At 43.9% G+C, this 27,457-nt stretch overlaps 1 protein-coding gene across 1 annotated transcript; it reads left to right on the forward strand.

The window, feature by feature from the left end:
* Window positions 1-2,610: 2,610 nt before the first annotated feature.
* On the forward strand, window positions 2,611-14,689 carry LOC132398869 (immunoglobulin alpha-2 heavy chain-like). The gene is made up of 6 exons (XM_059978703.1): window positions 2,611-2,685; window positions 3,372-3,698; window positions 7,334-7,624; window positions 10,618-10,737; window positions 10,838-10,896; window positions 14,259-14,689. The coding sequence occupies exons 1-6, from the start codon at window positions 2,643-2,645 to the stop codon at window positions 14,289-14,291; spliced, it is 873 nt and encodes a 290-aa protein (XP_059834686.1). The 5' UTR covers window positions 2,611-2,642; the 3' UTR covers window positions 14,292-14,689.
* The last annotated feature ends 12,768 nt before the right edge of the window (window positions 14,690-27,457 follow it).

Genomic DNA, 27,457 nt, shown 5'->3' on the forward strand with positions numbered 1-27,457 from the left:
AGTGCCGGTAAATAATGAATTGCAAATAATATCCAGGTAGATTGTAAAGCCAGAATTCCATCCATAGAAGAGGTCCGGAAACGATTCTCATAACAGTGGACATAAGCTGCCCTTGGGCCCGGTGGTACGTACCTTTAAGGCCTTTGTATTTCTGCTTGTTGGGAGAGCAAAGAAGACAGAATGTCCGGGGTGGGTGGGGTCTTTCATTATTGTTTACTGAGGCTGGTTTCCGTGGTATGCTGAGTTCTGTTCACAATTCTCTGTAATTTTTCCTGGCTCTGGTTATAGCGTCCGCCATAGACCTGTTCGGAGGTAGGTGAATTGCTGCGGGTCTAGGTTGTCCAGAAAGCTGGAGTGGATACGTGCCATGAAGAGGCTGTCGGAGCTTTTCATGATGCCAGATGTCAAAGCCACTGTGCGGTGGTCTTTAAGGCATGGACTTTTGTTTTTCTTAAGTAATGGAATGATAGTGGTCTACTTAAAGTAGGAGTGAAGTAAGCCTTAATGCAGGGCTTGTTAGATTTCACTGTCAGTTGATCTGCATAGAATCTAGCGTCATGGCCAAATGCACAATCCTGGCCCAATTCAATCGGTATGAACTAGAAAGAGCTTAAAAGTACGTTGCATTGACTTGAGGGATCGAGTTGCAAGGGTAGGTTGAGTAGACTAGGACTGTTCTCTGGAATGTTATAGATTGAAAAGTGACCTGACAGGCACATAAGATCATGTAGAACGAAGGCAAGGCGAAAACACGCCGTCTTTTTTCCAGGTAAAGGACGCTAAGAAGAGCACAAAGGTTTAAGATCAGATGCGAGAGATTTAAGAGGAAAATCAGGTGCTGTTTTTCATGCAAAGGGTGGTGTATATTTGAATGGAGCTGTCAGATACTGAGGTCGAGGCGCGTACATTAACAACGTTTATAAGCTATCTAAAACATTTGAAGGATAGGACAGGGTTAGCGGTCTATGGGCCAAAAGCGTCCAGATGGGACGGACATTGGGCCAAAGGGCCGCTTTGAGCACTGTGTGAGTCTATGATATCACTGTTGCTTCCGAGAAACAGACAGGAATGTTTCTGGAGATCGAGTCCAGGTAAACAAAGATTCAAAACGGGGGACAAAGGGCCTTTGTGCAGGAGGTCGTTGTAATCAGGAACTAAAGCCCAAAAACTCTGGAAATATTTAATAATCATAACATAGAAAAAAAAACAGAGCGACATGCCCTTCGGCCCACGATGTATTTTGCTGAATCCGGTGAGAAATAAAAATAATTCTCGTTTACGTGAACGTGATCCATGTCGTGACATATTGATATTTTTGTCTAACAGACACTTAAACGCCTCTGTCATAAATACAAGAAATTTAGGAGCTGTTGCAAATCCAGAGCAACAGACACAAAATACTGGACGACCTCAGCAGGCTAGAAAGCAACTGTGGAAAGGAATAATGGAATATGACCCATATTTTTCTCCTTTAACAGTCCCCTACATCGGTCCCTGAGGGACACCACTTGACACAAACCTCTATCACGAAAATGTGCGTATGTGTGCGTATACATATGTTTATGTGTGTATATGATGTGTTTTTCTTCCAATATATTAGAACCACTTAGTGCAATCAAACACTCAGTGTAATTGGTTTATTATTGTACGGAGGAACAGTGAAAAAATCTTCCTTTCACGTGAAGTTCAGAGAGATCGTTTCGTCGCATCAGTACGAGTCCCATTCGTCATTGTCAGCGCACACCATGCCACCCTCCTACCCCCACCCTCCTCTATATTTAGCTTCATACCTCATCCGCTTAACCTGCCTGCAAAACTACTTTTTAACTTCAACTTCTGTGGAAATATCCAGAAGGAATCCCGAGTGAAAAAGAGCCGCGCTGCCCATTGTGCGGTTTTCAGGCGAGAAGTTAAACTGAAGCCGGTCTATTCATTACCACTCCACTGAAAACAGGAGAAAGTGAGCTCTTTCCGTCCCTGGAGCCAATGTCTATCAATCCAGACCAGACAGCATTACGTGAATGGTTTGTGGGAGCTTTCTGTGTAAATATTGGTCGGTGCCTTTACAATGCTGCAACATCGATTAGAAAAACACACCATTGTGTTTTAAACAGCTTTGGAACGCAAGAGGCGTGATACATTTTAGAAACTTCTTCACCCGCCTTCAACACAACCATCGCCGCATGGAAACATCGTTAAACCACTTCATCAAACACTTCTAGTTTTAAAATTAACCCCGAGATAGTAGCTGTCCACCCAACTGTATGTACTTTTCTGGAGGTAGACTTCCTGTCCTAATTAGGCCTTCATGATAAACCTAACCAGAGTTCTGTCTATAGTCTCACAGACTAGAGTTAGCACTGTGTAGAGTGCTTTGAGTGTGGTCTGACCAAAGCGAGTAAGCGTGTATATTTTCTATGTGTTTGCAAACCGCGTTCCATCTGCGTGTACCTGACCCGGAGTAAACAGGAAACCCGCAGAACGCCTCTCCCTTTTTCCAATACAACCAAACATTTACTAATCAGCATTACATTTGCTTCTCATCAATTACAAAGGATCTCGCCCCCTCCCTTGCGTCAAATTTACAAACCGATGAACACGCGTCTGCGATTAAGACCCGGAGTTTAACTCGGTCACGAACAATGAGATGCTGCGCGGTCTTCGCGCTCTCTTTTTTAGTGCAAGGTGAGCGACCCGAGTTCCGAGAAAAGAAGAGCTTGGGCAGCTTGTTTCGAGGGAATGCTGATCGTTAACTAACTGAAGGGATTTGGTGGAATAATTCAGTGGATTCTAATACCAGAGGACATGCATTTAAGTTGAAATGGTGTAGTTTCGAAGAAGATGTGAAGTGCAGATAACGGTGGTGCCTGGAATACGCTGGGGAGGTGATAGGGGCAGACAGATTAGGGATTTCTATAATACGTTTATATAGGCGCATTGATACGAGGAAAGTGGACGTTGTGTCGACAGAAGAGATTAGATGGTCACTTGGTTATTAATTTAATTGGTTCAGCACAAAAGGGCCCGTTACTCTGCTGTACTGTTCTATATTCTATGTCGATATTTTTGTTTAACCACCGATACCGAAATCGGAGAAAGAAGGTAGAATTAGGAAGTTAGATTACGCTGGAGAGGAGGTGCGGTAAATTAATTCCCACCAGGGAATGAAGTAACTGGAAGGATTTGTAATGGAGTTTTAAGAAGGGGATTTAGATGCAATTATGAGAGCAGAGCAGCCGGTAAAACAATTAACTGTAGAGACTGAGCATGCTGCTCTTTCTGTGTTCCAAATACTCAATTCGTAAAAAGATGGCGCGCGGATAAAGTCGCTGTGAGAAATCCACTCTGTGATCAAATCTTCCTTCTCTCAGTTTCTATGTCTCAGGCCGCCTTGTTCCAGTTTCCGCCGATTCAGACCATCCCTGTCGGAGGTCGGGCCATCCTGAATTGTAGCCGGGACACCGGTGCGTTTTCTTCTATAATTTGGTATAAACGGAGTGACCAAAGGCATCTGCAGTTCGTTTATAGGGTGGGCAAATTCGTGAAAGCGCAGGGGAGGTTCTCGGGGCAGGTGGACGAAAAATCGGCCACTTACTCCCTGGAGATTGAAAACGTCCAGCAAAATGATTCCGGAATCTACTTCTGCGCACACCAGCTCTATGGCGAGTTCGGCAATGGATCCAATCTCGTGGTCTCAGGTAACCCGCAGAAACAAGTTCAGCATTTCTGCTGATCTCGGTACCCTTTTTAAAAGTCCATGACCCTACAGGGCGTAGGAGCTGAAAGCAGCTCGCCAGAGTCCTCTGTAATGGGCCACTTTCAAATTGACCCAGAGTGTAGCACAATTCCGGAGGTCCCTCTTCTCCCGGGGAAATTCTGTTTGAGTTACGGTCGCACTGAAGTTTTACGAACACCATGCCCAACCCTACTCCTTTCGTGGTTTGTGACTGCATATGGTAGCGTTTTGCCATATAGTGTACGCAGAGGGTATAATTGAGACGGGAATTTGTGATGCTGTTGGAAGTGCGGAGATTAGGTTTGAGCAACGGAGCGACTGATGAGGTTAATTCAGTTTAATTTAATGATACAGCACGGCATCAGTCTCTTTCAATTACGAGTTAATTTTCACGTCTTTAGAAAGTGGGAGGAAATCGGAACACCCGGAGAAAATCTACGCGTTTCGTACTAACCCCTTACATGTACCGACGTAGATTGAAAAATAGTCTTACAGTTGGCTCAGTAAAGCGTTTCCATAACCGCTACGCTACCACCCATAAAGGTGGTCAGAACAATTGCAGATGAAGTTTATATCTGGGAAATTTGAGGCGAAGTGTTTTGGAAGCTCGGCAACAGATATAATGAACAGGAGTAGCAAAGGAGCCTTGGAGACAAGGTGGTGAAGCAAACATACCAAATAGTTGTCTTCAGTTGCCGCGGAATAGAATCTAAGAGCAAGGAAGTGGGTATATTCAAACTGTATAACACGTTAATCAAACCGAAATTGGAGTCGTCTGTTAAAATTGGAGCCAATGCGTTAATTGGAGCAAGGGCACGATTGCGCTGGAGAGGATACAGAGAGGATTCAACAGTTTTGCGTCCTCGAAGTTCTCGAATATTTAATGCTCATCATAAAAGGCTCAGGTCGGATCTAAGTGAATGAAGTTTGTGATAAGATTATCAATTATCTCATCAGTTTCATGGCAGATGTATTTTCCCTCTCGATCCCATTCTTTTGCGTTCTCCACGTAGCCTTTGACACTCTTACTAATTAAGATCCTATCAACCTCGGCTTTAAGCATTGGACTGCATAGACCCCTGCAGCAATGAATTCAACAGATGCACAACCTTCTGGCTCGTCATTTTGAAAAAGTTTCAGCTGGGGAGCGGTTTTGAAATAGTAGTCGTGACTGCACATATTTCAAGTGGTTATGGAAAATAAAAGTTCGCATGAACCAGAAATAAACCTCTTAGACTGGGCAAATCCATGTTCGTTAATATTAGACAGGAGCAGGATAGAGTTCAAGGGAACAGCCCCTTGTCGGTAAGCCCCTATGTGTATGGAAGAAATAGGAAGAACTCAGGGCCAACATGCTCTTGTGAGGGTCAAAGGAAGATGACATAATCTCAGAAACCATGTGCAACAAGGTTTTTGAGGATTGACAAAGTAAACAAAAAATGAAACGCATGTTATGTATAGAAAGTTAAAGACTATCGAAGCCCTTCCTGGTATCAAAAAGGAAGGCGATGCTTAAAAGACAGATTAATTAAAGTCACAAAATATCAATGGCAAGCAGATAAGAGTTTATCTGCAAGCCACATAGAAGTGTATCAAGGGCGAAAGATCATCCAAGGAAATATTAAAGCCCATTACCAGCAACGGACGAATCTGTCTTTGGAGGCAGAAGATATTGGAATGGTCCTATATGAGTACGCTTCATCAAAATTCACAAAGGTAGCCCATCTTTTAGATGGAGGCTTCAGTGAAGGGAAAGGTGAACTTTTGGTGTAAATCTCAATAAATGAAGAACAAACGTTTGAAGCCACAGCGGCATTAAAAGTCAAAAATCACCGGATCTATCCGAAGCATTTGTGGCAAGCAAAGTGTGAGATTGCTGGGTCTTTAAGTGAGGTATTGCAAATGTACGCGCGGTACATGTGAGGCTCCAGGAAGGTAGCAGTTGGAGTACCAGGGAAAAGACTGGCAAAAATAGACCTATGAGTGGTAGGGATCTTAAAAGACTGAACTTCAAAGGACAGGATTAATAATATGTTGCAGTGACAAGGTCTAATCAGAGACAGCTACTGTGTCAGTAGCTGATCATATCTGAGAAATCTGAATCGAAATTCTTCAAGAGGTAGCCAAGTCTATGATATAGAGAGTACAATCAATGTATGTTTTACATGCACTTCAGAGACGCCTCTGACAAGGTTCCACATAGACATGGACCAGGGCAATTTGGCAAACGATTCCACATTAGACTGGCAACAAGGGCACGAGAAGGTTGGATGCCTGTTACTCGCGGTGTTCTCCAAGAATAGATGGTGGAACCTTGGCTCTTTGAAATATTCTTGAATAGTTTAGATTCTGATTTCAGAAGCAAGATCAGTAAATTTGTGGAGAATACAAAGAAGGGTGAAATAGTGGATAGTGCCGATAGTGTGAAATTTAGTCTTTGTCCAAGGGGTGATACTGAAGTGTTGATGCAATGCATTATTAATGTTAACCCGGAACAGCGCGAGTGGACGCGTTTTGGTAGGATTAATGAAGAAAGTAGATGAGAAACATAGAGGTTGTGGTAGAGAAAGTCCTTGGATTACAAATCCAGTGATCATTCAAGGTGGCATCTCACGTACATACTGTGATTATGAAGGGAAATGGATATTGGCCTTTCATTAGTCAGGTTATTGAATTGAGAGACAGGGAGGTTATAGACAGGAAGTAAGCAGCGTGAAGCCCTTCCACACATTTGAGGTAGACATACAAAAGAGCAGAGATTTATTCTAAGGTAGAAGATTTTCGTGGGGAGCTGAAGAGGATCAACCATCATAAAATGGTTGCAGTAGATTTGCTGACAGCATCTAAGAGGTGTCTAGATGTGTTCAGTGATTACTTAGAGAGAAGGATCTTTGCTAAGTGTAGGAAGATGGGATTAATGATGATTGGTGCCCACTAGTCGAGATGATAATCCATATTGTCTGCTTCCCCGCGTGTGTCTCTATCACAACGATGTCGTTTCGTTTGCGAGGAGCGGCTGTAACGTTGCTTTGTTTTCCTTGGGGCGGAGAGGGTAAGATGATAGAAGTGTGAAACATCAGCTGAGCCTAATCCCGGGTCAACATACAATGACCAATTAACCTACTGACCGGTACGATTTTCGACGGAGCCAGGAAACCGGATCATCCGGAGGAAACCTACCTTACCACGAGGAATTTTCGTTTCAGGGCGAGAAAATCCTTACAATGGAAGCCGGGGTTGAACTCCAAACTCCGCCTCGATGTATAATAGCGTTTCGCTAAACGCTCTGCTGCCGAGGCGCTGGTAAATGTATCGATAAACCTATATAGAGGAGGGCTAGGAAATTTAGAGAAGGCTTGAAGAAGGATGTTTCTCTCCGAGGGGCGATGGGATCTCACTCCCTGAGGGGTAGCGATGCAGCAACTCGCTCAGTTTTGGAGCGAACTATCACAGACAGAGGGCCTTATAAACTAGGATTAGCATAGTTATGTACTTGACCGCCACCCCGGGGAAGATGACCAGAATAGCCTGTTTTTGAAACGGTGATTAAAATTGGCCATCCAATTAATACAGTGTTGTTGTGTTTTCTGCATTCAGCACAGCCTCCCAACATATTCTTATTAGCGCCGCAAGCGGATCAAATTGCTCAAATGCAACTGGTGACATTGATGTGTTTGGTGAGAGGCGTGTCTTCCCACTCGCTGAGAATCCGCTGGAACATATCAGGAAATACCAAAGAAGGTCGCGTTGATCCCCCGATATTTGATCCGGACGGAGGCTACAGCGTTAGAAGCCGGTTCCAGATCCCGGTGGAAAGTTGGCGCAGCGGCGCCGTCTGCTCTTGCGCCACTGGACAGCTGGTCAGTGACAGTGTCTCCGCTCGGACAGGTATCGTAGAAACTAGCGATTCCCATTAGCTTTATGACGCGAGGCCATTCGGCCCTTTGTGTTAATGCCTAGCATCAACTTATCCCGCTCTACAGCGCTGTCTCCGTGGCCCCAATGGCTCTACTGCTGCATTCAAACACTGTGTTAATGCGAGCAGAGCTTCTCTCCCCTCGCCACCGATCCTGGAAACTTTCACCTCTCTCCTAGTGAATACATTTCCCTCATTTCCTTCATCATCACTCAAAATTAAATTTTAATGGGCACCTCTTGGTTTGCCCATCTGCTGAGAGAAATGGTCAGAATCAGAATCAGATTTATTATCATTGATTTTTATTCATAATAATTCATTTTTTGTTTCTTCAAACTACAAAGTACATTTATTATCAAAGTAAGTATATGTCACGATATATCGCATTGAGATCACAGACATTCACAGTAGAACAAGAAAGAAATACAGCAGAATTTGTTAAAAGCTATGAATAGCGAAAACTGACAAACAACCAATGTAAAAAAGAAGTCAAATCGCACAGATAATAAATGTTAATAAATAATAATGAGTTGTAGAGTCCTTGAAAATACTCATCTCCCGACGCACGACTGCGATAATTGTTGGATAGATGAGCTTTACTTGTCAAGTGTACATCGAAAAATACAGTGAGCTGCGTCTTTTGCGTCAAACCAAATCGGCAAAGGTGTGCTGGGGCTGCACATAAGTCCCGCCATGCTTCCGGCGGCAGCATACCATGTCTGTAACTCACTAACCCAAACCCAATGTCCTCGGAATGTGAGAGCAAACCGGAGCACACAGAGGCAACCCACGGGGTTACCGGGAGAATCTCTTTACAGACAGCAACAGGAATCGAGCCACGATCTTTCAGCCGGCATTGTAATTTGTTTCACGAACCGATACGTTACCACACAGCCCTATAAGTTTCCCCATAGTCACCTCAGAATTTATTTCATGGGGGAAACGGGTTACAAAACATTCAACTCATCACAAGACATAAGTAGTTCGGTCCCGAAAATGACCTATTCACCGCCGACTCTGTCGGTTAACCATTCCCCTCTCCAGGCCAATATATCGCTTCCCAGCGTCGGGCGCGCTTAGCTGTGACAGATCGAATACCTCTGAACATGCGCGACCCTGTAGTTTCCAGTTCGCCTTTACCTGTCATATTTGTTATAATCTCAGAAGTTAGTAAATTTTAAACTCAAATCGCTCTGGACCGGATGTATATTTCTATGGGCCCTTTGAACAGTGTTCTTACAGGATTTAGATAGGTACATGGATAAAAGGAAAATGGAGGATAATGTAGAAGGTAAGGAATAGACTGATCTTTGAGTGAAAAGGTCGGCGCAACATCATTATGCTTGTACTGTGCTGTACGGATTTCCGTTCTCTGATCTATTCATCTCAAAAGCTAGTCGTCATGGCTCTTACATCTTGTTATTCACCTTCACTACGCTTTCTTTGCAACTGCAATCATTCATCAGTGTCTCCTTTTGTGCTAGTCTGTGTTTCATGTGCAATATGATCTGTCTGGATGGCAAACTTTTCACAGCATCTCGGTTTATGTAATGACAATAAACCTGATACTAATTGCTATAATCTTCCAAGATTTATTACATTCCAAATTAGACCCAGATACAAAGCTTGTAAATGAAAGTGACCAAGCAGATCATTTTCTATGACATTCCCTCAGGCTCTTACAGTCCTTAATCTCGTGTTTGTTATTGGCCGAGTCAGGACTTGAAGCACACTGTCCCTGATGTCTGACCATTGTATCCCCTTTAACCTTGCCGCATTGAAAGGGAAATCATACTTCCTTTGATTCTTTGTTGCCACATTGTTACCAGCGACGCCTTCCTTACTGTGAGGCAGCGGGAATATCTGGTGGAATGTCACATGATCACGCGGAAACGTGCACACTTCACAGGGGGGACATTCCCGAGCTGGATCGAAATCGTGTCCTTAGAGTAACGAGCTACCTTTACAATAGAATAGAGCGAATATATCCGAGACAGAGCGACAAACAGCGAATGACGTTGGCCAGCAAGCGAAGGGTAATCAGAGACCACACTCCTCAACCTTGATAGAAGTGTTGCAGTGAGGACCGTTAATGTTATTGGTATTAACCCAGTACCAGACTAGAGCAGAAGTTGAAAAACATTTAAATGCCACCGGAAGCGCAAGTACCAGTGTGGGATTGTTGGGCCGAAAGGCCAGTTCCTGTGACGAGTAGAGAGCCATTTGGATAGACTGTTTTAGAGATCTCAGGTCAGTATATTCAGAAGAAATGAGAGATTAAAGCATAAGACCACAAGACGTTGTATTATTCAGCTCATCGAGTCTGCTCCGCTATTCCATCGTCGCTGCTTCACTGAAGCCCTCAAGCCTATTCTGCTGACTTTCCCAAAACCTCTGACGCTCTTGTTAATCGAGAAACCAACAACCTCTTCTTTAAGTATATCAATTGTAATCTCAGCTAGCTCCATGATGGCCGACAGTATCCTTAGTATCTAGGACACTTGCAAAACGCCATGCTTCAAAAAGGGGCATCTATCATTATGGACCACATCACCCAGGACATGCCCTCTGCGCATTGCTTCTCTCAAGATGGAACTATAAGAGTCTGAAAAGTTTTAGGATCAGCTTCTTCCCGTCCGCCATCAGATATTCGAATGGACAATTAACCCATGAATACTGCCTCAGGATATTCCCTCTCTTTTTCCACTAATTTAATTTGCAGACGGACAGACAGCCGGACACATACATATAACTCCTATTGTAATTTATAGTTTTGATTATTGCGTATTGCAATATACTGCCGCAGCAACACAGCAAGTCTCACGACAAATGCCCGATTCTGATTCTGATAATACCTTGAATTTATGTTCAATCTGTTGAGTAATCAGAACACACAGGCCAAGAAATGCAGATTGGAACTAACGATAAATTATTTTTAATTGAAAGTTGATTCTATGTCCTTCAGACAGACTGCAGCTCCAACTCTGTCATGTGCTTTCAATTGGTCTGGCGGCGACCCTCGTGTTCCTTGCTGTTGGGGCGACCACTGTGGCTATTAGAAGGTATCGGAAGGAACGCAAACCAGGTAACGTTTTGGCCTTAACCCAATCATGACCTGAACTTCTCGCCAAACGGAACTTCTCCCTTCGAAAAAAAGCTCATTTTAAAACATTTCTTTCAATCAGTAAAAGGAGAAACGGCAGGCAAAAGCACCACCACCCGGCGAAAGGATCGAGAACGTGATGTAAGTACACACAATTTCAAGTACACCTGTAAACCTGCCCGTTAATGCGATACGCTGGCGTTTACTGGCATACTATTCTGTAGTGCTTAATGAGGTTGGTTTAGAAAAAAAACAATCAACAGAGGCAGTGATGTGGACGAAACCTTCTTGTTAAAGAGAGAGGTTAGAGGAGAATGGGCAGGCTGGTTCAAGCTGACAGGAAGGTGAAGGTAACTTAAATCATCACGTGTTACGGCAATGGTGTCCGAAGAGCATCTCTGAGCGCACAATGCGTCGAAACTTGAAGTGAATGGGCTACAACAGTAGAATACCACATTGGACTCCACACCTGTACCCAATGATCCCGTTTACAAGCAGGTAATAGCTTTGCGTTCAGAATAGCACAACACGGGAACAGTTCTTTCAGCCTACGATGTTCCATTGAGCTAATTGAATTAATAATCAAATACGCAACTGCACTAAATACTTCCGCTTGAAGAATGTCCATATTCTTCAATTTCCAGCACATCTATGTGCCTATCGTAAAGTATGCAGAACCGCTCTATCGCATTTTCCTCCACCAACACCTTGGGCAGCGAATTCCGGGCTCCTACCATTCTCTGTGTTAAAACATCTCCTTTGAACTTAAGCCAGTTTACCTTAAGCGCTTGCCTCGTTCCAACAATGTAGAGAAGCGATTCTGGCTACCTTTTCTATCTGTGTCTCTCACAGTAAGTAACTCTCTGACAAACAGCCCCTCAGTCTCAGAAATTCCGGAGAAAACACGTTTGCTCAAGTTCAAGTTCAAGTTCAGTTTCTTGTCATTCAGCTGTACATATATATATCGCCAAATGAAACAGCGTTCCTCCGGACCAAGTTGCACCACGCAGTACATACAAATTACAAACCACACATTAAGTCATATAGCCATAATAACCACAAATATTTTAACAAATAATCTAAAGCATACGGCACAAATCAAAGGTAAACAGTATAACGCCAATGACACTTCATACGTGCTGAGTCATGGGGGGTGGCAGGGAATTTAGTAGTCTTATGTCCTGTGGGATGAAGCTGTTTCCCACCCTAAAAGCTCTTGTTTTAGTAATCCGGTACCGCCTGCCTGATGGTAGGGGATAAGAAAGATTGCTTGAAGAATGGGAGGGATTATTGACAATGTAAGAATTCGTATGCAGGGCCAAACTCTCCTTACAGCAGATGCTCTTTATTCCATACAGCATCCCAAAAATCTTCTTCTGCACTCGTTCCAAAGCTTCAACATCCATCCAATAATGAAGCCGATCAAAATGGAATTCAGAGATATATGAACTCAACTCCAAAATCCCTCTATATGTCACTGGTGTTAAGGGTCTTATCATTAATAGTGTACCAACCCTTCATAATGCAACATTTCTCACTTGGTGTGATTAAACTCTGTCATTTGCCCGTATCTGCAACTGATCTGTATCCGTTGGTTGCCTTTTACACTGTCCAATACTTTGGTATCAACTGCAAACTTACTAATCCACCAATTTACATTTTCATCCAGGTCATTTTTATACATCACGTATCTCAGAGGTCCCAATACAGATCTATGCGGAACACAGCCCCCGGAGCTGGAATAAGTCCCTTCGACATGTACCCTCTGTCTTCTATGTGCAAGCCTGTTCTGAATCCAAATCATAGAACCTATGCAATATTAATCATCAATTGAGCCTCCTATATGGAACCTTGTCAAACGCCTTACAATATTCTATGTAGACAATATCCATAGCTCTGTCTACAAGACATCACCATCGTCACTTCTTCTAAAATCTTAATCAAATTAGGAAGACAACACTTGCCCCGCATATAGACAGGATTTCCAAACGCTCATAAATCCGATCATAAAGAATTATTTCCAGTAACGTCCCTACCACTGACGGGAATATCACTGGTCTAAAATTCTCAAGATAATCCCTATTTCCTTTCAAAAATACTGGAACATTAGCTACTTACTAGTTCTCAGAGGCTCTGTTTGATTTTTTAGCTTTGCAAGCATTTTTTTAACCAAAAGATTGCCTTTCCTTCTGGACCGGATCCGCTGTCTGTCTCGATACTTGCGCCAAAACAGTTGTTCCCAATTGACGCTGTCCAGTTTCTGTCTAATATTCACTAACTTATCCTGTTCGAATGTAATGGTATTTATAATATTCTTATGTACGGCTATCTGAAAAAAACTATGTTGTGATCACCGTTCCCTAAATGTTCTCCCATTAAAATTCAGTCGGTTGGGCAGGCTGATTATCAAACTCCGGTTCAATTTTGCCCCATCCTCTTGTTGGAACATCTGCAGATTGATATAGAAACTATTTAGGATTCAGCAAACAAATGTTGCACTGTATAAATCTCTTGCTTTAAGAAGATCCCACTCTGTTAGGAAAGTTGAAGTCACCCACAACAACACTGTTGTTTTTATACCTTAGTGTAGGATTCATTGTTCTAAAACACATTCCAGATGCGACAATAGACAGAATCTAACACCAAACTATTAATTCATTTGACCCGTAGCTGGTCCCACCCGGTCGGGGGGGGGTGTCTTTAAACGAGGAGCGGTCGGGTGTCCAGCTCCGCAGCAGTGAACATTGACAATGTTGGCGTTAGTCCTCAACAACAGAGAGCAGATATCTTGAGAAGTGGAGTTGCGGAAGAAGAGAAAGAATGCAACAGGGAATGGAATTGGACAGGGAATTTGAGGAGATTTCAATTGCAGAGAAAAAGCTTAACAGAGTTACAGATCGGCGAGGAGATTGAGGTTGGAGTGTGCAGCATTGATAAAGGGGTTTAGGATTTGGACGAATTACCCAGATCGAAGACGGTTTAAAGATTAGATAGATTACACAGATAGACGGTTTCGAGGCTGGAGGGGGTCACACGGAGTGTTATACCGGCGGGAGGGGTTACGCAAATAGGCTGCTGTGCAGGTGCTTAAGCAGTGCAGAGACGGAAGGGATTTACATATAGTAGATAGGGAAGGACATTGGTGCTGCTGGCATTAGATGAGAAGGGAGACATGGAAGATGAAAGGCCGGAAGACACTGCATTTAAGGAACAGCAGGACGTCCATGGGCCTTAGGATATTATGGATTTATTAGGTCCACGACTGGACAAGATTACACAGAGTACGGACTGAAAAATAATATTGAAATCAGGAGGACATCACAGGGACAGTTGTTTGGCTGTAATCAGGGAAATTAAAGGTGAATGAAACTTTGCTCCATAATATCACATCCCTTTGATTTGGAATTAACGCGTGATTAAATTTCCTCATACACACAGCCTGGCGAGGAATGGTGCAGGGTGGGGAGTGATACAGTAACCAATCTCATGCCATTCCCTTACAGATCTACGCCCAGCTGGCGATTGATACTAAGTGATCTGGAAAGGCAGAGCGAATATTATCCGCCGTGAACAACGACAGATTTAGACCTTGTTTCTTATGTGCGGAGCAAGAACAGCAATGGAGTATTATGATTAAATGTTTTGAAGTGTTAGTAACGGCACAAGCTGACCAACTTACAGTGCGGGAGAGAAAAGCCAGACCCACCGAGACGAAAACTTGCACACTCGAAAGAAAGCAGGAGGTCCAATTGATTCACGGCGCCATCCATTGGCCGCATGAGCATTTGTCATATTCCCGGATGTCTCTATCCAAAGCCTCACTGAGAGCTCCCTCAGTCTCAGACCAATCGGTAATAATGAACAACGGTTAATCTGTACTCCCATCCCTGATTATGTACAGCTTGCTAAGATTAAAACTGACCCTTGTCTTAACTACTGCTTTAATAAATTAAATTTTGGCATGAAATTTAGATTTTTTTTCTTGGTCATCTAAACGCCGAATTGGTGGTGAGCCGCTAGTATGTAATAGTTCAAAAGTTGATTGCGCAATCTCCGCTGGAGTCTGGGATCCTGAATTCTCACTCCAGGTCATGAGACGTTCCCACTAAAGGTACAGAAAGAAATCCTTACTGACAGGAGGTCAAGAAGATTAGAGAGTTAAATGTGTGGCTCAAGCATTGGCGTGGGAGAAGTAGGTTTGAATTCATGGGGAATTGTCACCACTTTTCAGGAAGGAATCCGACGGGCTCCACCTGAAACGTGATGGGACATGAATTCTTAGCGAAACGCATAACTAGCGCTGTGGATAGGGCTTGAAACAAATAGTAGGGGTGGGTTCGACAGATTGGAGAAGTATGGATAAAGTAAAAAGGAACTATTTGGATAAAGTAAAAGCGAAAAACAAAAAAGAGAAAAGTATTAGTGGAGTCAAGAAAACTCAAGTGGAAAAGAGTAAAAGATTACAAGATTTTAAAAGCGCAAGGAGTGTAAAGGCACTTTATTTGAATGCCGTAACAAGATCAGTAAACTTGTAGTCCAAACAGTATGATTTAGAGGCCATCACAGAAACGTAGTTGCAAGCTGGAGAAGATTGGGAATTAAATATCCAGGGAAATCAGGTAATACAGAAGGATTGGTAGGATGGTAAGGGAGATCGCGTAGCGGTTTTAATTACAGATGAGATCAGGGTGATAGTGAGAGACGATATAAGATCTAAGGAGCAGAATGTTGAATCCATCTGAGCAGAGATTAGGAACAGTAGTGGAAAAAAAAGTCTCTGGTGGGAGTTGTCTATCGGTCGCTGAATAATAACATAACGGTGGCACAGGCAATAAACAAAGAAATATCTGAGTCATGTAAGAATGGAACCGCAGTTATAATGGGGGACTTTTAACGTGTACATAGATTGGGTGAAATAAGCTGCCAGACGGTATCTTGAGGAGAACTTCGTAGAGTGACACGTGACAGCCTTCTTGAACAGCATGTTACCGAACCTACAATGCAACGTACTATCTTACATCCGGTTCTGTGCAAAGAGCCAGGTAAAACTTGTGATCCTGAGGTTAAGGATCCTCTTGGAAAGACTGATCACAGTATGATTGTGTTTGTCATAGAAATGAAGAGTGCAATAGTTTGATCTACAACCAGTGTATTATGCCTAAACAATGGAGACTACAATGGAATGAGGGAGGGTTTGGTTAGTGTAGACTGGGAACACAGGCTTTATGGTGAGATGGTTCAGGAACAGTGGAAAATCTTCAAAGAAAGTTTTCACGGCACTCTACAAATGTATATTCCAGTTAAAGGCAAGGACAGTAAGGGCGGCGAGAGTCTTGAATGAGTAAGAAAATAAAAGAAGACATTAGACTAAATATTCCTGTGTATAACGTCGCCTAGAGTAGTGGGAATCAAGAAGATAGGGAACAATTTAACTTTAGGGAAAACAGCAAAGAACCACTAAGCAAGAAATAAAGGAAGGGAAAAACACAATGTAGATAAAACCGCACAAAATATAAACCGGATCGCGTAACTTTTATAATTATACAAACCGGAAAAGGATGGCTAAGGTGAATGTGGTTCCCTTGGGAGACGAGAAGGGGGAATTGATTTTGGGTAATGAGGAAATGACTGATATTTTGAAAGACTATTTTGTTTCAGTTTTCACGGCGGACGTGTCATGAGGGGCCGGATGGACCCAAACGCAGGAGACAGGCACTGAAGTACTAGGGGGAGGACAGGATGGGGATGCCATGGCACTTAACGGTAGCTGGGGTTCAGGCAGATAGACTTCAGGCAGGCGGAGCGGAGCGGCTCCCGAAGTTCAGGCAGGCGGAGCGGAGTGGTTCCCGAAGTTCAGGCAGGCGGAGCGGAGCTTCTCCCGAACTTCAGGCAGGTGGAGCATAGAGGCACCCGAAGTCCAGGCAGGCGAAACTGAGCAGCCCCCGAAGTTCAGGGAGGCTGAGCGGAGCAGCTCCCGATGTTCGAAGTCCGGTAGGCAGGCTCCCGGGATACAGGCAGGCAAGCAGACAAGTACCCGGGTTCTGGCAACCAGGTCCCCCAGGTTCAGGCAGGCAGACAGACAGATCTAGGTGACGATAGGCTAGAGGAGAGCCCTCCCTGGGCGGGCCGCATGTATCATGGGTAGAGGCGCCTCCCAGGCGGAAACACCGGAGGCCTGGGCATGATGCGGATCCATAGGCTGTTGCGGGCACTATCACAGAGTTCAGGCGGAAGAGGAATAGGGGCCAGAACCCCCGCCGGGCCACGGTTCATCAGCCGGAGCCGCCCGACGGAGGCAAGGGATAGGAACAGGCAGAACCATTGCCGGGCCGAGGCAGGTAGGCCAGACGTGCCCAACAGGGGCAAGGGGTAGGAACGGGCATAGGTCCAGGTCGATCAACACAACAGACATGACAACGGGAAATTCGGAAACGGCCGGCAGACAGCGCGACCGCGCGAAAAACAAAACCGAGCGGAGAAGCGGGACCAACGCATGGTAAGAAAGGTGGGAGAGCGGACCAACTTGGTATACTGGTACGAGCAGAGAATCATGATAAAGAATAGGTCTGAGACCGGGCAGGGTAACAGAATGCAGAGGCAAGTTCGGAGCGAGCGCAGAAACAGGAAACTGAACAAAATGAACACCAGTCTGGTCCCAGTCCCAAGGCCCCTTATAAACACCTGCAGCTCAATCAGTTACATGTGTGTCTCCTTCAACCAGGAGGGTCCTAACTAGATCACGGGTGACGGGAGGGACAACTGCAGGACCCTGAGTTCGGAGCCCGCGGACCGGATCAAAAGCCGGAACGCTTTTCCGGATCGGACCATGACAGTTCCCCCCCACCTCCTCTAAGGGAGCTGCCAGGCGACCAAAGCGAAAATGGAGGACCAGGGACGATACGGGTTGGTGGGGGGGGGGGATATTCAAAGCAGAGAGGACCCCAGGGTAACGGGAACTAGCCTCCAGTGCCTGTGCCGCTGGGTCCATGCGTGGGGTGGTCGTTCTGTCATGAGGGGCCGGATGGACCCAAACGCAGGAGGCAGGCACTGAAGTACTAGGGGGAGGACAGGATGGGGTTGCCATGGCACTTAAGGGCAGCTGGGGTTCAGGCAGATAGTGTTCAGGCAGGCGGAGCGAAGCGGCGCCCGAAGTTCAGGTAGCCGAGCGGAGCGGACGGATTTTTTAGGACGGATATGAGGAGGAACTACTTTTCCCAGAGTGGTGGATCTGTGGAATTCTCTGCACTTTGCAGCAGTGGAGGCTACCTCAATAAGTATATTTAAAACAAGGTTGGATAGATTTTTGCATAGTAGGAGAATTAAGAGTTATGGAGAAAAGGTAGGACTGTAGAGATGAGTGCGTGGTCAGATCTGCCATGATCTTATTGAATGGCGGACTAGGCTCGACAGGCCAAATGGCCTACTCCTGCTCCTATTTCTTATCTTCTTTAACATGGCACGTAAATTCCTGAACTGTCTGCGCAGAACTAACGAATCCCCTGTTGCCAGATCGTTCTTCTTCCCCGCTTCCCTTCTGAGCCACAGAGACATAGCCAGTGCCAGAGACCCGACCACAGTAAATTTCTTCTGTTCGCAGTACACAAAGTGCGGTGCAACCAATATCTTATAAAGCCCCAGAGTTACGGCCTTGCTCCTATATTCCAGTTTTCGCGAAATGAATGCTAACATTGCATCTGCCTTCCTTATTACCGACTCAACCTGCAAATAACCTTCAGGGATTTATACAGGAGGACTCCCAGGGCTCTTTGCTCCTCTGATTTTTTAAATTTTCTTCCTGTTCAGAAAATAATCTACGCCATTATTCTTTACTGCAAATTTTATGATCGTACTCTTTCCTGCTCTTCATTCTATCTACAACTTCTTTGTCTATACTCCAGTTCTGTCTATGTTCTTCTGCAGACACCATGCTTCCTGAACACTACCCGTACCTGCAATTGTCTTTGTATTGTCCGTAAACCTGGCCACAAAGGAATCAGTTCCGTCCACCAAATCGTTGTCATAAAGTGTCAAATGAAGCGGTCCCACCACCGGCCTTTGTGGAACAACACCTGTCTTCGGCAGCTAATCTATCCAAGCTAGTATCTTTCCTGTAATAACATTGGTCTTATTAAGCAACCTGATGTGCGGCACCTTATCAAAGGATTTCTGAAAATCTAAGTAAGTAACACACACTCATTCTCCTTTGTCTGTCTTGCCTGTTATTTCCTCGAAGATTATAAACAGACTTGTCCGTCAAGATTTCTGCTGAAGGAAACCATGCCGACGTTGTCTTACTGTATCATGTGATTCCAAATACTTTGAAACCTCAGCCTTCGTAATGGATTCCAACATCTTCCCGACCACTGGAATCAGGCTTATTAGCCGATAATGTCCTTTCTTCTGCCTCTGAAAGAGTGGACTGACAGTTACAAATTCCCAGTTTCCCGGAACCATTCCTGAATCTAGTGATCCTTGAGAGATCATTTCACAGCTACCTGCAATAAACCCACCGATTATCACAGCTACCTGGCGTATACCTCTGACCATCATGTTATTTGTAAAAATGCCACGCATTTGTCTCAATTCCTCAGTCTCCACTGCACCTGCTCGAGTTTGAGTCTTTTCGTTGCAGAACTAACACTTTCTCCTTCCTCAAAGGGATTTCCCTTTCTCCACCATCAATACAGCCCTAACCCGCATCACTTCTATTTCTCGCACGTCTACCCCCACCCATCCACACGCCAGTCCATTAGTGAAAGGGTTCTTCTTGACTTCACCTACCACCTCACCAATCGACGCGTCCAGTATGTAACTCTGAGTAACGACGGCGATCTCCAATGGGATCCTACCATCGTGCACTTCTCCTGCCGCTGCTTTCCGTTTTCCGCGGGCATCGCTCCCTACGCGATTGTCTTGTCAATTCCGCCGTCCTCACTGATCCCCATCCTGACACTTATCCTTGCAAACGTAATAAGTGCTTTACCTGCCCCTATACATCCGCCCTCAGTACCATTCAAGCACCAAGCAGTCCTTGCTGGTGAGGCGGCACTTCACCTGTGTTCCCGGTTTGGCCTCCTGAATATTGGTGAGACCTGACGTAGATTGGGAGATGGCTTCACCGACCACCTACATTCCACCCGCCAGCAAAAGTGGGATCTCCCGGACGTCACCCCTTTTAATACTACTTCACATTCAGTTTCTGACATGTGAGTCTATAACCTCTCCTACTATCGCGATAAAGCTACATTCAGGTTGGAGGAGCAACTCCTGATATTCCTTCTGGGTAACCTCCAACCCGATGCAATGAACATCGATTTCCAAAACTTTCGGTAATTGCTACCTGCTTTCCTTCACCGTTCCCCATTCTCATTTCCCACTCTCAGCATAACTCCATACGTCCCCATGAACTCCTTCTGGTACTTCTCCCCCTTCCCTTTCTTCGTGGCTTTTTGCCCCCTCCTATCTGATTACCCCTTCTCTAGCTATTTATCTCTTTCACCGATCGACTTCCCAGCTCTCTGCTTCACCTCTCTTCCTCTAAAGGTTCACCTATCACGTAGTAGCTTCTATTTCTTCCTCCTCGAGCCCCACCTCCTACTCTGACCTCATCTTTTTTCTGTAGTCTTGATGAAGGGTCACTGCTCGAAATATCGATTGTTTACTCTTTTATATTGATTCTGACTGTGCCGCGGAGTTCCAACAGTATTCAGTGAACGTTACTTATTTCATAACGTTTTCAGCTGCTCATTTACAACCCTGAGGTGTATCATTATGGTCCAGATGACTTAAACTACCCTCAAACCTTTCAGTTCCCAAGCTTCGTAATAGCAACTATACTCATTTCTGACACTCTGAAATATCTGTCCATACTGCTTGTGTTTTCCATAGTGATGACTGATGGAAAACAGATTAATTTTGTTTGCTGTTTCTTAGTTCCCCCATTATTACTTATCTAATTTATGTTCTAGCGGTCCGACACTCACACTAGCCTCTCCTTTACACACACACACACACACACACACACACACACACATGTGTGTGTGTGTGTAAAAATGGTTTTGGTGTCCTCTTTTACATTATTGGTTAACTAACCTCATATCCTAAATATTCCTGCTTCAGGAAGATGGAACCAGAGACGATGAATAGACGCCGACCACGATTCAAGCAAAGAGCCTTTCCACTGAAGTGACTGAGTTACCTCCCACTTTCCAATCAAATGCCTTTATTCTGGGCGTTCAGTGGAGAGGGTAGAAGGCGGCTTTGATCTGCTCAGTAGTTGTACCGTCCATGTGGGTCACGAGAGGGAGGTGAAGAGCCAGATTGGGATTTCCGGTTGCCTTATTGGGAGATCGAAGCACCGGATGTCAGCCTGGAACAAAGAACTTTCCAATTACAAACGTAAATAGGCAGTTAATGGAGTGTACTGAATACAGATTACGGAGTCTGAAAATCACATGCAACAAAGTTCTTGCAGAACTAACTATGCTTGCCTTTTTTCCAGTAGGACAACTGGACCAGAAACTTTTTCATGCTGTACAGGAAATTAGACCAGAGCAAGGACTTTGCCTTGTGCCTTCTGCAACAATCATTTAGATCGCGGCTGATTTTGGAGACCGACAGGATATGGGAAAGCACAGGCCTGAAAGAAATTACCGATAAAACGAGGGCCGAAATAGAGAAGATATACGTCATAGGAACCTCGAGAAACGGTGTTGTAAGCGCGACTGGTCAGATTTCTGGCAGGGAGCATGATGGAACTAAACGATGCAACAGCTAAATCAAGGGGAAGTTTAAGAACAACGCTGAAATATTAAAACGGAGAGGGTGTACTGTCGGTCAGGAAAGACTGAACTGGAGAAAAGCGAACAAATTGTGAATTACAGATTTCGCTTCAGTGTTTGCATTACTTCTTTCTCCTCGCTAATCCCGTTGAGAAGACATTAGGTGGGATAAGCCAGTACCCGTCCGGAGGAGAGGGCGATTCGGAGGCCTCTTTCAGCCGCGTTTGACTCTATTATATAATTAGCTGCTGTGGACTCATCCAGCCGAATCATAACTTTCCTCAGATGGTGTGTGATCTGCCGATGCTTCCAACATTTTCTATGTTACTTTTGATTTTCCAAAATAAAATCTACAGCTCCACTGTTGCATTGAGGTCACGGATTGAATATGCATTGCAGGAATTATTCTGCACATTACCGAACAGATGTTGTCCTCAATCTGGCTCCACATCTCTGATCTAAAATATTTTTCTGATGATGAACAATTGATAGATTCGACAGTAAAAGAGTCAAAAGAGGCTTGCTTCTTCAGCGCATATTTCTCTGGGATGGTGTGGAGGAATTAGTGAAAAGATATCGTTCAATGCACGGCCCAAATCTGCTAGTATCAAATATAATCGAAAGGTTCTGTAATTTGACTACAGTTAAAAGCTAAAGCGTCGTGGAGACGCTACAGACACGTCACAAATGCTCTCTAATGATGGAAGGTTGTATTTCAAACATTTTGGGAGACAAGTTTCAGTATTTGACCATGTTACGACATTTGATCTTCTAATGGCCGTTTGATTTTATATTGTGTCACACAATACAACAACATAACTGGATTATCTTAGGAATAACTGACGCCTTGGTTGTGGAGAATATAAACGTCCATTCTGAATCTCGCCTCTGTAGACTCTAAATCTATTGGCATCGTTTCAGGCTGAACTAAAAAAAAGGACAAATTTAATTGATTTTTCAATTGTCAATTTAAACGACACAACTTTTGCTTGTCATCGAGAGGCAAAAGAAACAGAAATTCTCTTGGAATCGACAGAGAACTATAAATCTGTGAACAAGAATCTCTAATCTCTAAGATTAGCACAAAGGAATACTGTCGGTGAAATTTGCAAGAAAGGAAGTGTTAAATTTCTGAGCACTTTATCAAAGGTATCAAAGGTTTCAAAGATACATTTAATGTTAAGAAATGTACACAATATAGATGCTGAAATTCTTTTTCTTCTAGGGTAGTTACGGATGTCGTTGACGTAGTAACGTTGTCATGTTCCAAAATGCTATATATATTCTCTCAGATTCAATGACTATAAATCCCCATCGTTCAAGGAAGGCGGCAAAAGAAATTGGTATACAAAGTCTAGTTACCCGAACATAATGGCAAAGACGTGGGAACAAGAAAAACTGATGACTGGATTGGACAGAGTTATGGATTTGCCAAAGTGAAACATATTTGGCAAATCTATATTTTGTGTTTGTAGTTTGCAGAAGAGGTAAAGGCGAATCAGTTAACGTGTTTACTTTATGAAAGCAGTTAATAATCTGTCACACAGAATTATTAAAGTTAATGTTGCTACAAACGTTTTTGAACAATGGCGTGACAGATGCCCTCTTCCAATCTTCTGGGACCTGCCCAGGGTCCAGAGAATTTTGGGGAATTATCATCAAAGTCTTTACTGTAACTTCTGCCACTTCTTTCAGTACCCTGGGATACATTCCTTCAGGGCCAGGGGACTTATTTATCTACAGGCCCACAGGTTTGGCAGCACTAGCGTTTTAGTGATAGTTATCGTATCGAGGTCCTCAATTTCCATCGCATCTATAACGTTTCTTTTTGGCATATTAGCCGTGTACTTCACCCTGATGACTAACACAACAGAGACCAATAAAGCCTCTGCCACTTCCTCATTACCCAACATCAATTCTCCTTTCTCGTCCTCCAATGGACCTACGTTCATTTCAGGCACCCTTTCGTTATCTTGTTTTGTTTCCTTGGTTATCCAAGGCTGGCTCTCCCTTACTTTCCTTGCTTTTAACTGGAATATACTTCTGTTGAGCACGTCTCTGTTGAACTCGCTCTCACCTCTCTCTATGCCACCCATCGCTATCTATTTCTGTTTCTTTCCTACTCGTGTGACCACCGAGTTTGGTATTAAATCCGCTGCGATTGTTCACCGCCTCGTGCGAGTTCCGCATTGTACTGAATCTTAAAGTTTTACATATTTCCCCATTTCCACATTGCATTTATCAGGGATTATCATGAAGACCGTTTCCCCAACCCAGTCTTGCAGTCAGCTACTATTCTCATGGTTATCAAAACACATGAGAATCAGCAGATGCTGGATATCCGGAGCAAAACAAACATAATGCTGGAGGAACTCTTTAAGTCAGGTAGCATCTATAGAGATGTCCTGATGAAAGGGCTCGGCCCGAAACATCGACTGTTCATTCCCCTTCATAGATATCGCCTGATCTGTAGGATTCGTGCAGCACTTTGCTTGTGTGTTGCTCTCTCCCATCAAACTATTTTATAAAGTTGGATTTCCTCTTTGGACTTTTTTTGTTATTCAGTATCATCTCTAAGTTCTGGTACCGCCCTGGTAAAATTCTTACTACGGTACCTTTTCCAAAGCCTGTAATATTGTGCAGATCAGAACTAGAGAGCTTCATGGAAATATATGTAACTTCCTTAATCTTCAGTGAACTGTTTTATTTTTGTGGAGAGTTGGGTGAGATGTGTGGGTCGGCTAAAAGGAGGAAGTCTTGGGATGAAAACATTATTAGCAATTCATTCTTTCATCCGTGGAAGTTGATAATTACACCGGGGTTTACCCCCTTCAGACTGGATCTCACCAAATGCACTGAATTCATTCGCAATTACATTTGGCACGCTGGCTTTCATATACTGAATAGCCATTTTATTATGTGTATCCATTAAAGTGTCCATTAAGTGTATGTTCGCGGTCCTGAATTTTGAATCGCCTCAGTATTCGACATGTTGTGCGTTCATAAACGCTCTTCTGCACACCACTGTTGTAATGCGTGGTTATTTGAGATATTGTCGCCTTCCAGACAGCTTGAGCCAGTCTCGCTATTTTCCTCTAATCTCTCTCAGAAACAAGGATTTGGCTCCCACAAATTTGCTGCGCACTCGATGTTTTTATTTGTTTTCATTTCCAGACTCCGTAAACTCCAAAGACAGTTGATTTTGAAAATCCTTGAAGATCATTAGTTTCGCAAAGATGTTATTAAACTGGAAAGACTGCAGAAAAGATTTACAAGGATGTTAGGAGTCGTGGGACGACTTACATGGGTACATTGGACAGGCCAGGACTTCATTCCTTAAAACGTGGGAGACTGAGAAGTGATCATGTCATGTGTATAAATCACGAAGTGCAAATATATAGTGGAAGTCTTTATTCACAGATTTACGTTATCAGGAAATGGTGGGCACAGTTGTCAAGAGAGAGAGGAAAGAGGAGATGAACTTTTTCTCTCTATTCAGCAATGTGTAATGTGATTGCCTCTCATTTCCCTAAACTTCAGAGAGCTTGATGTCTCCTTCTCAGCCTCAAATGATAAGTAAATTTAGTATCGAAGTTCAAATACGTCATCATATACGTCTACGGGATTCATTTTCTTGCGGACATTCAGAGCAAATACAAAGAAGCGAAAAGAAATCAATGAACAATGGCAGGCAACAAAGAGGGACAATGAACCAATGTGCAAATCCACAAAATAATAATAAATAAAATAGCAATAAAGATTGAGTTACAGAGCTCTAGAAAGTGTCCATAGATGGTGGAATCAGTTCAGTGTTGATGTGAATGAAGTTGAGTGAAATGGATCCCTCTGTTTCAAGAGTCTGATAATAGAGGGTGATAACTGTCCCACAACTGCTCATAGTGTTTATGGGATCTCAGGTTCATCTACATCATTATGGCAGCAATGTGAAGAGAGCAAGGCTTGCATAGTGGGGTTGGTGGGGAATAGTCCTTGATGATGGTTGCTGCTTTCATGCGACTGCTCCACTTTAGGTGTGCTCAGTGGTGGGGAGGGCTTTGCCCGTGATGGACTCGGTTTTATCCAGTACAACTTGTACGTGTTTCCGTTCAAGGGTACTGGTGTTGCCATAGCAGGCGTGTATACAAGCAGTCAATTTAGACTCAATCGTGCATCTATAGAAGTTAGTAGGAGCTTTAGATATCATGCCAAAGCTTTGCAAACTTTTAAGAAAGTAGGGGCCCTGCCGTTACTTCTTTGTAATGGTGACTGTGGGTTGGACACTGCACAGAAATTAAAACATCTCTGATCCCCTGATGAGATCAATACATTTTTTCTTTGGATTTGCTCAGATTATCAGTGAGAGATTGTTGATGTGGCACTATTCAGCCAAATAAGGTTATGTCTTTGAGTCAGTCCTCTCCACAGGGGAAGCAAAGGCTACACGACCGACACGGAGACTTAGATTAGAAGACCAGTGTAGATTTGTTCAACAATCTGCCAGAGGTAGTGACAGAGATAAATAAACTGAGCAGTTTTAAAGACATCCAGGCGGATAGACGCATATTAAAATTTTATGGTGACATTAGTCAAACGCATACGAATTGGATGAGCGCTGTTAGGCAACTTGGCCGGCATGGACAAGTTAGGCACAAGTGCCATTTTCTGTGTTGTATAACTCATTAAGTCTGAAAGTCGCGGCTGCCGCTGACAGGGATTTAGTGTCATAGTTACTTGTCAGTGAGGCTCAACAATAATCACTCCTCGGGCTTCCAATAAATATTATTAATTGTAGGGACTGACATCTAAGGACAAGATCTGTTTGAAGTTAGTAACAACGAATTAAGCTAACGATCAATTATATCCCTCGCAGATTAATGACATCCAAGTACAGCAATCTGTGAGGAATATAATATTGGCTTTTTCCAAGGAGTTTGAGGACGGGACGTTTTGTTTGGAAGACCATTGTTCAGTACAGGAAACAGGTGTGTCCTCCGATCGCATTGCCCTAGGCTGATCATACTCTCTGGAGAGGAAGCTGACCCATAATGGCAGTCTTGGAAAGGGAAACCAAACAAGTTCGGCGAACTGAAAGGTGAATACATTGAAAGACAAGATACCGATTCGACTACAAAAAGGATGCAAAATCTCTTTCTTCTGGATGGGCGATGTGAGAATAGGATGAACAACGATGACGTGACCCAATTCAGTCAGGGCATGTCAATTTTCTTTCCAAAGGCTCCGTGCATTTCTAGTCGCCGACCAGAGTCCAGGATGGGATTGAAGGATGTTTGCGCACAACATGATTCAGCGCTGCGGATATCTGCTGGGCAGTGCTGGGGTTATGACCATTTCTGATTTTGGAGAACAACGAAACAGGTGCGTGAGGTCCATGCGTGATCTTATATATTCCCCTGTGTGGTATTGTAACATTTATCGGGTTCCTGAGATTATGCTGCAGTTTGGTTCAGAGATGGAGAGAGATACCGAGCCTATGAACACCCTCCGGGCTATTCTCAAACCCTTATATTCCTCAAATGAGTTTTCCGTTCCTTATTCTGAAAGTTATTCAGTACATTAACCCTATACACACACACACACACACACACACACACACACACACACACACACACACACACACACACATTCTCCTAGCTACTCTCGTTCTCCCTTTCTCTTCCTCTGTCTCCCTCTCCTCTCTTTCCGTCTCTCTCCTCTGCCTGTCCCCATCTCTCACACACATTCTCTCCGTTCACATTCTTAGCTTATTCATTCTGTCTCACTTCCCAGTGTTTTTTCCTTTCATCCCATCTCGCTCTTCCTCCTCGCTCTCACCATCTCACCCTCTATCTCTTGTTTCCCATAGCTCAATCTACCTCTCCTCTGCCCTCCTTTCATCGCTTGTCACAACAAAATTGTGCAAG

Source organism: Hypanus sabinus, chromosome 9 (genome assembly GCF_030144855.1).
Source record: "Hypanus sabinus isolate sHypSab1 chromosome 9, sHypSab1.hap1, whole genome shotgun sequence".
NCBI lineage: Eukaryota > Metazoa > Chordata > Chondrichthyes > Myliobatiformes > Dasyatidae > Hypanus > Hypanus sabinus.

What these genes read in the sequence shown, in the direction of transcription:
- LOC132398869 (XM_059978703.1), top strand. Translation starts at nt 2,643, where the DNA reads ATGAGATGCTGCGCGGTCTTCGCGCTCTCTTTTTTAGTGCAAG. An exon ending in ATCCAATCTCGTGGTCTCAG is followed by an intron (nt 3,699 to 7,333) that starts GTAACCCGCAGA and finishes TTCTGCATTCAG; the next exon opens with CACAGCCTCCCAACATATTC. An exon ending in CAGTGTCTCCGCTCGGACAG is followed by an intron (nt 7,625 to 10,617) that starts GTATCGTAGAAA and finishes TATGTCCTTCAG; the next exon opens with ACAGACTGCAGCTCCAACTC.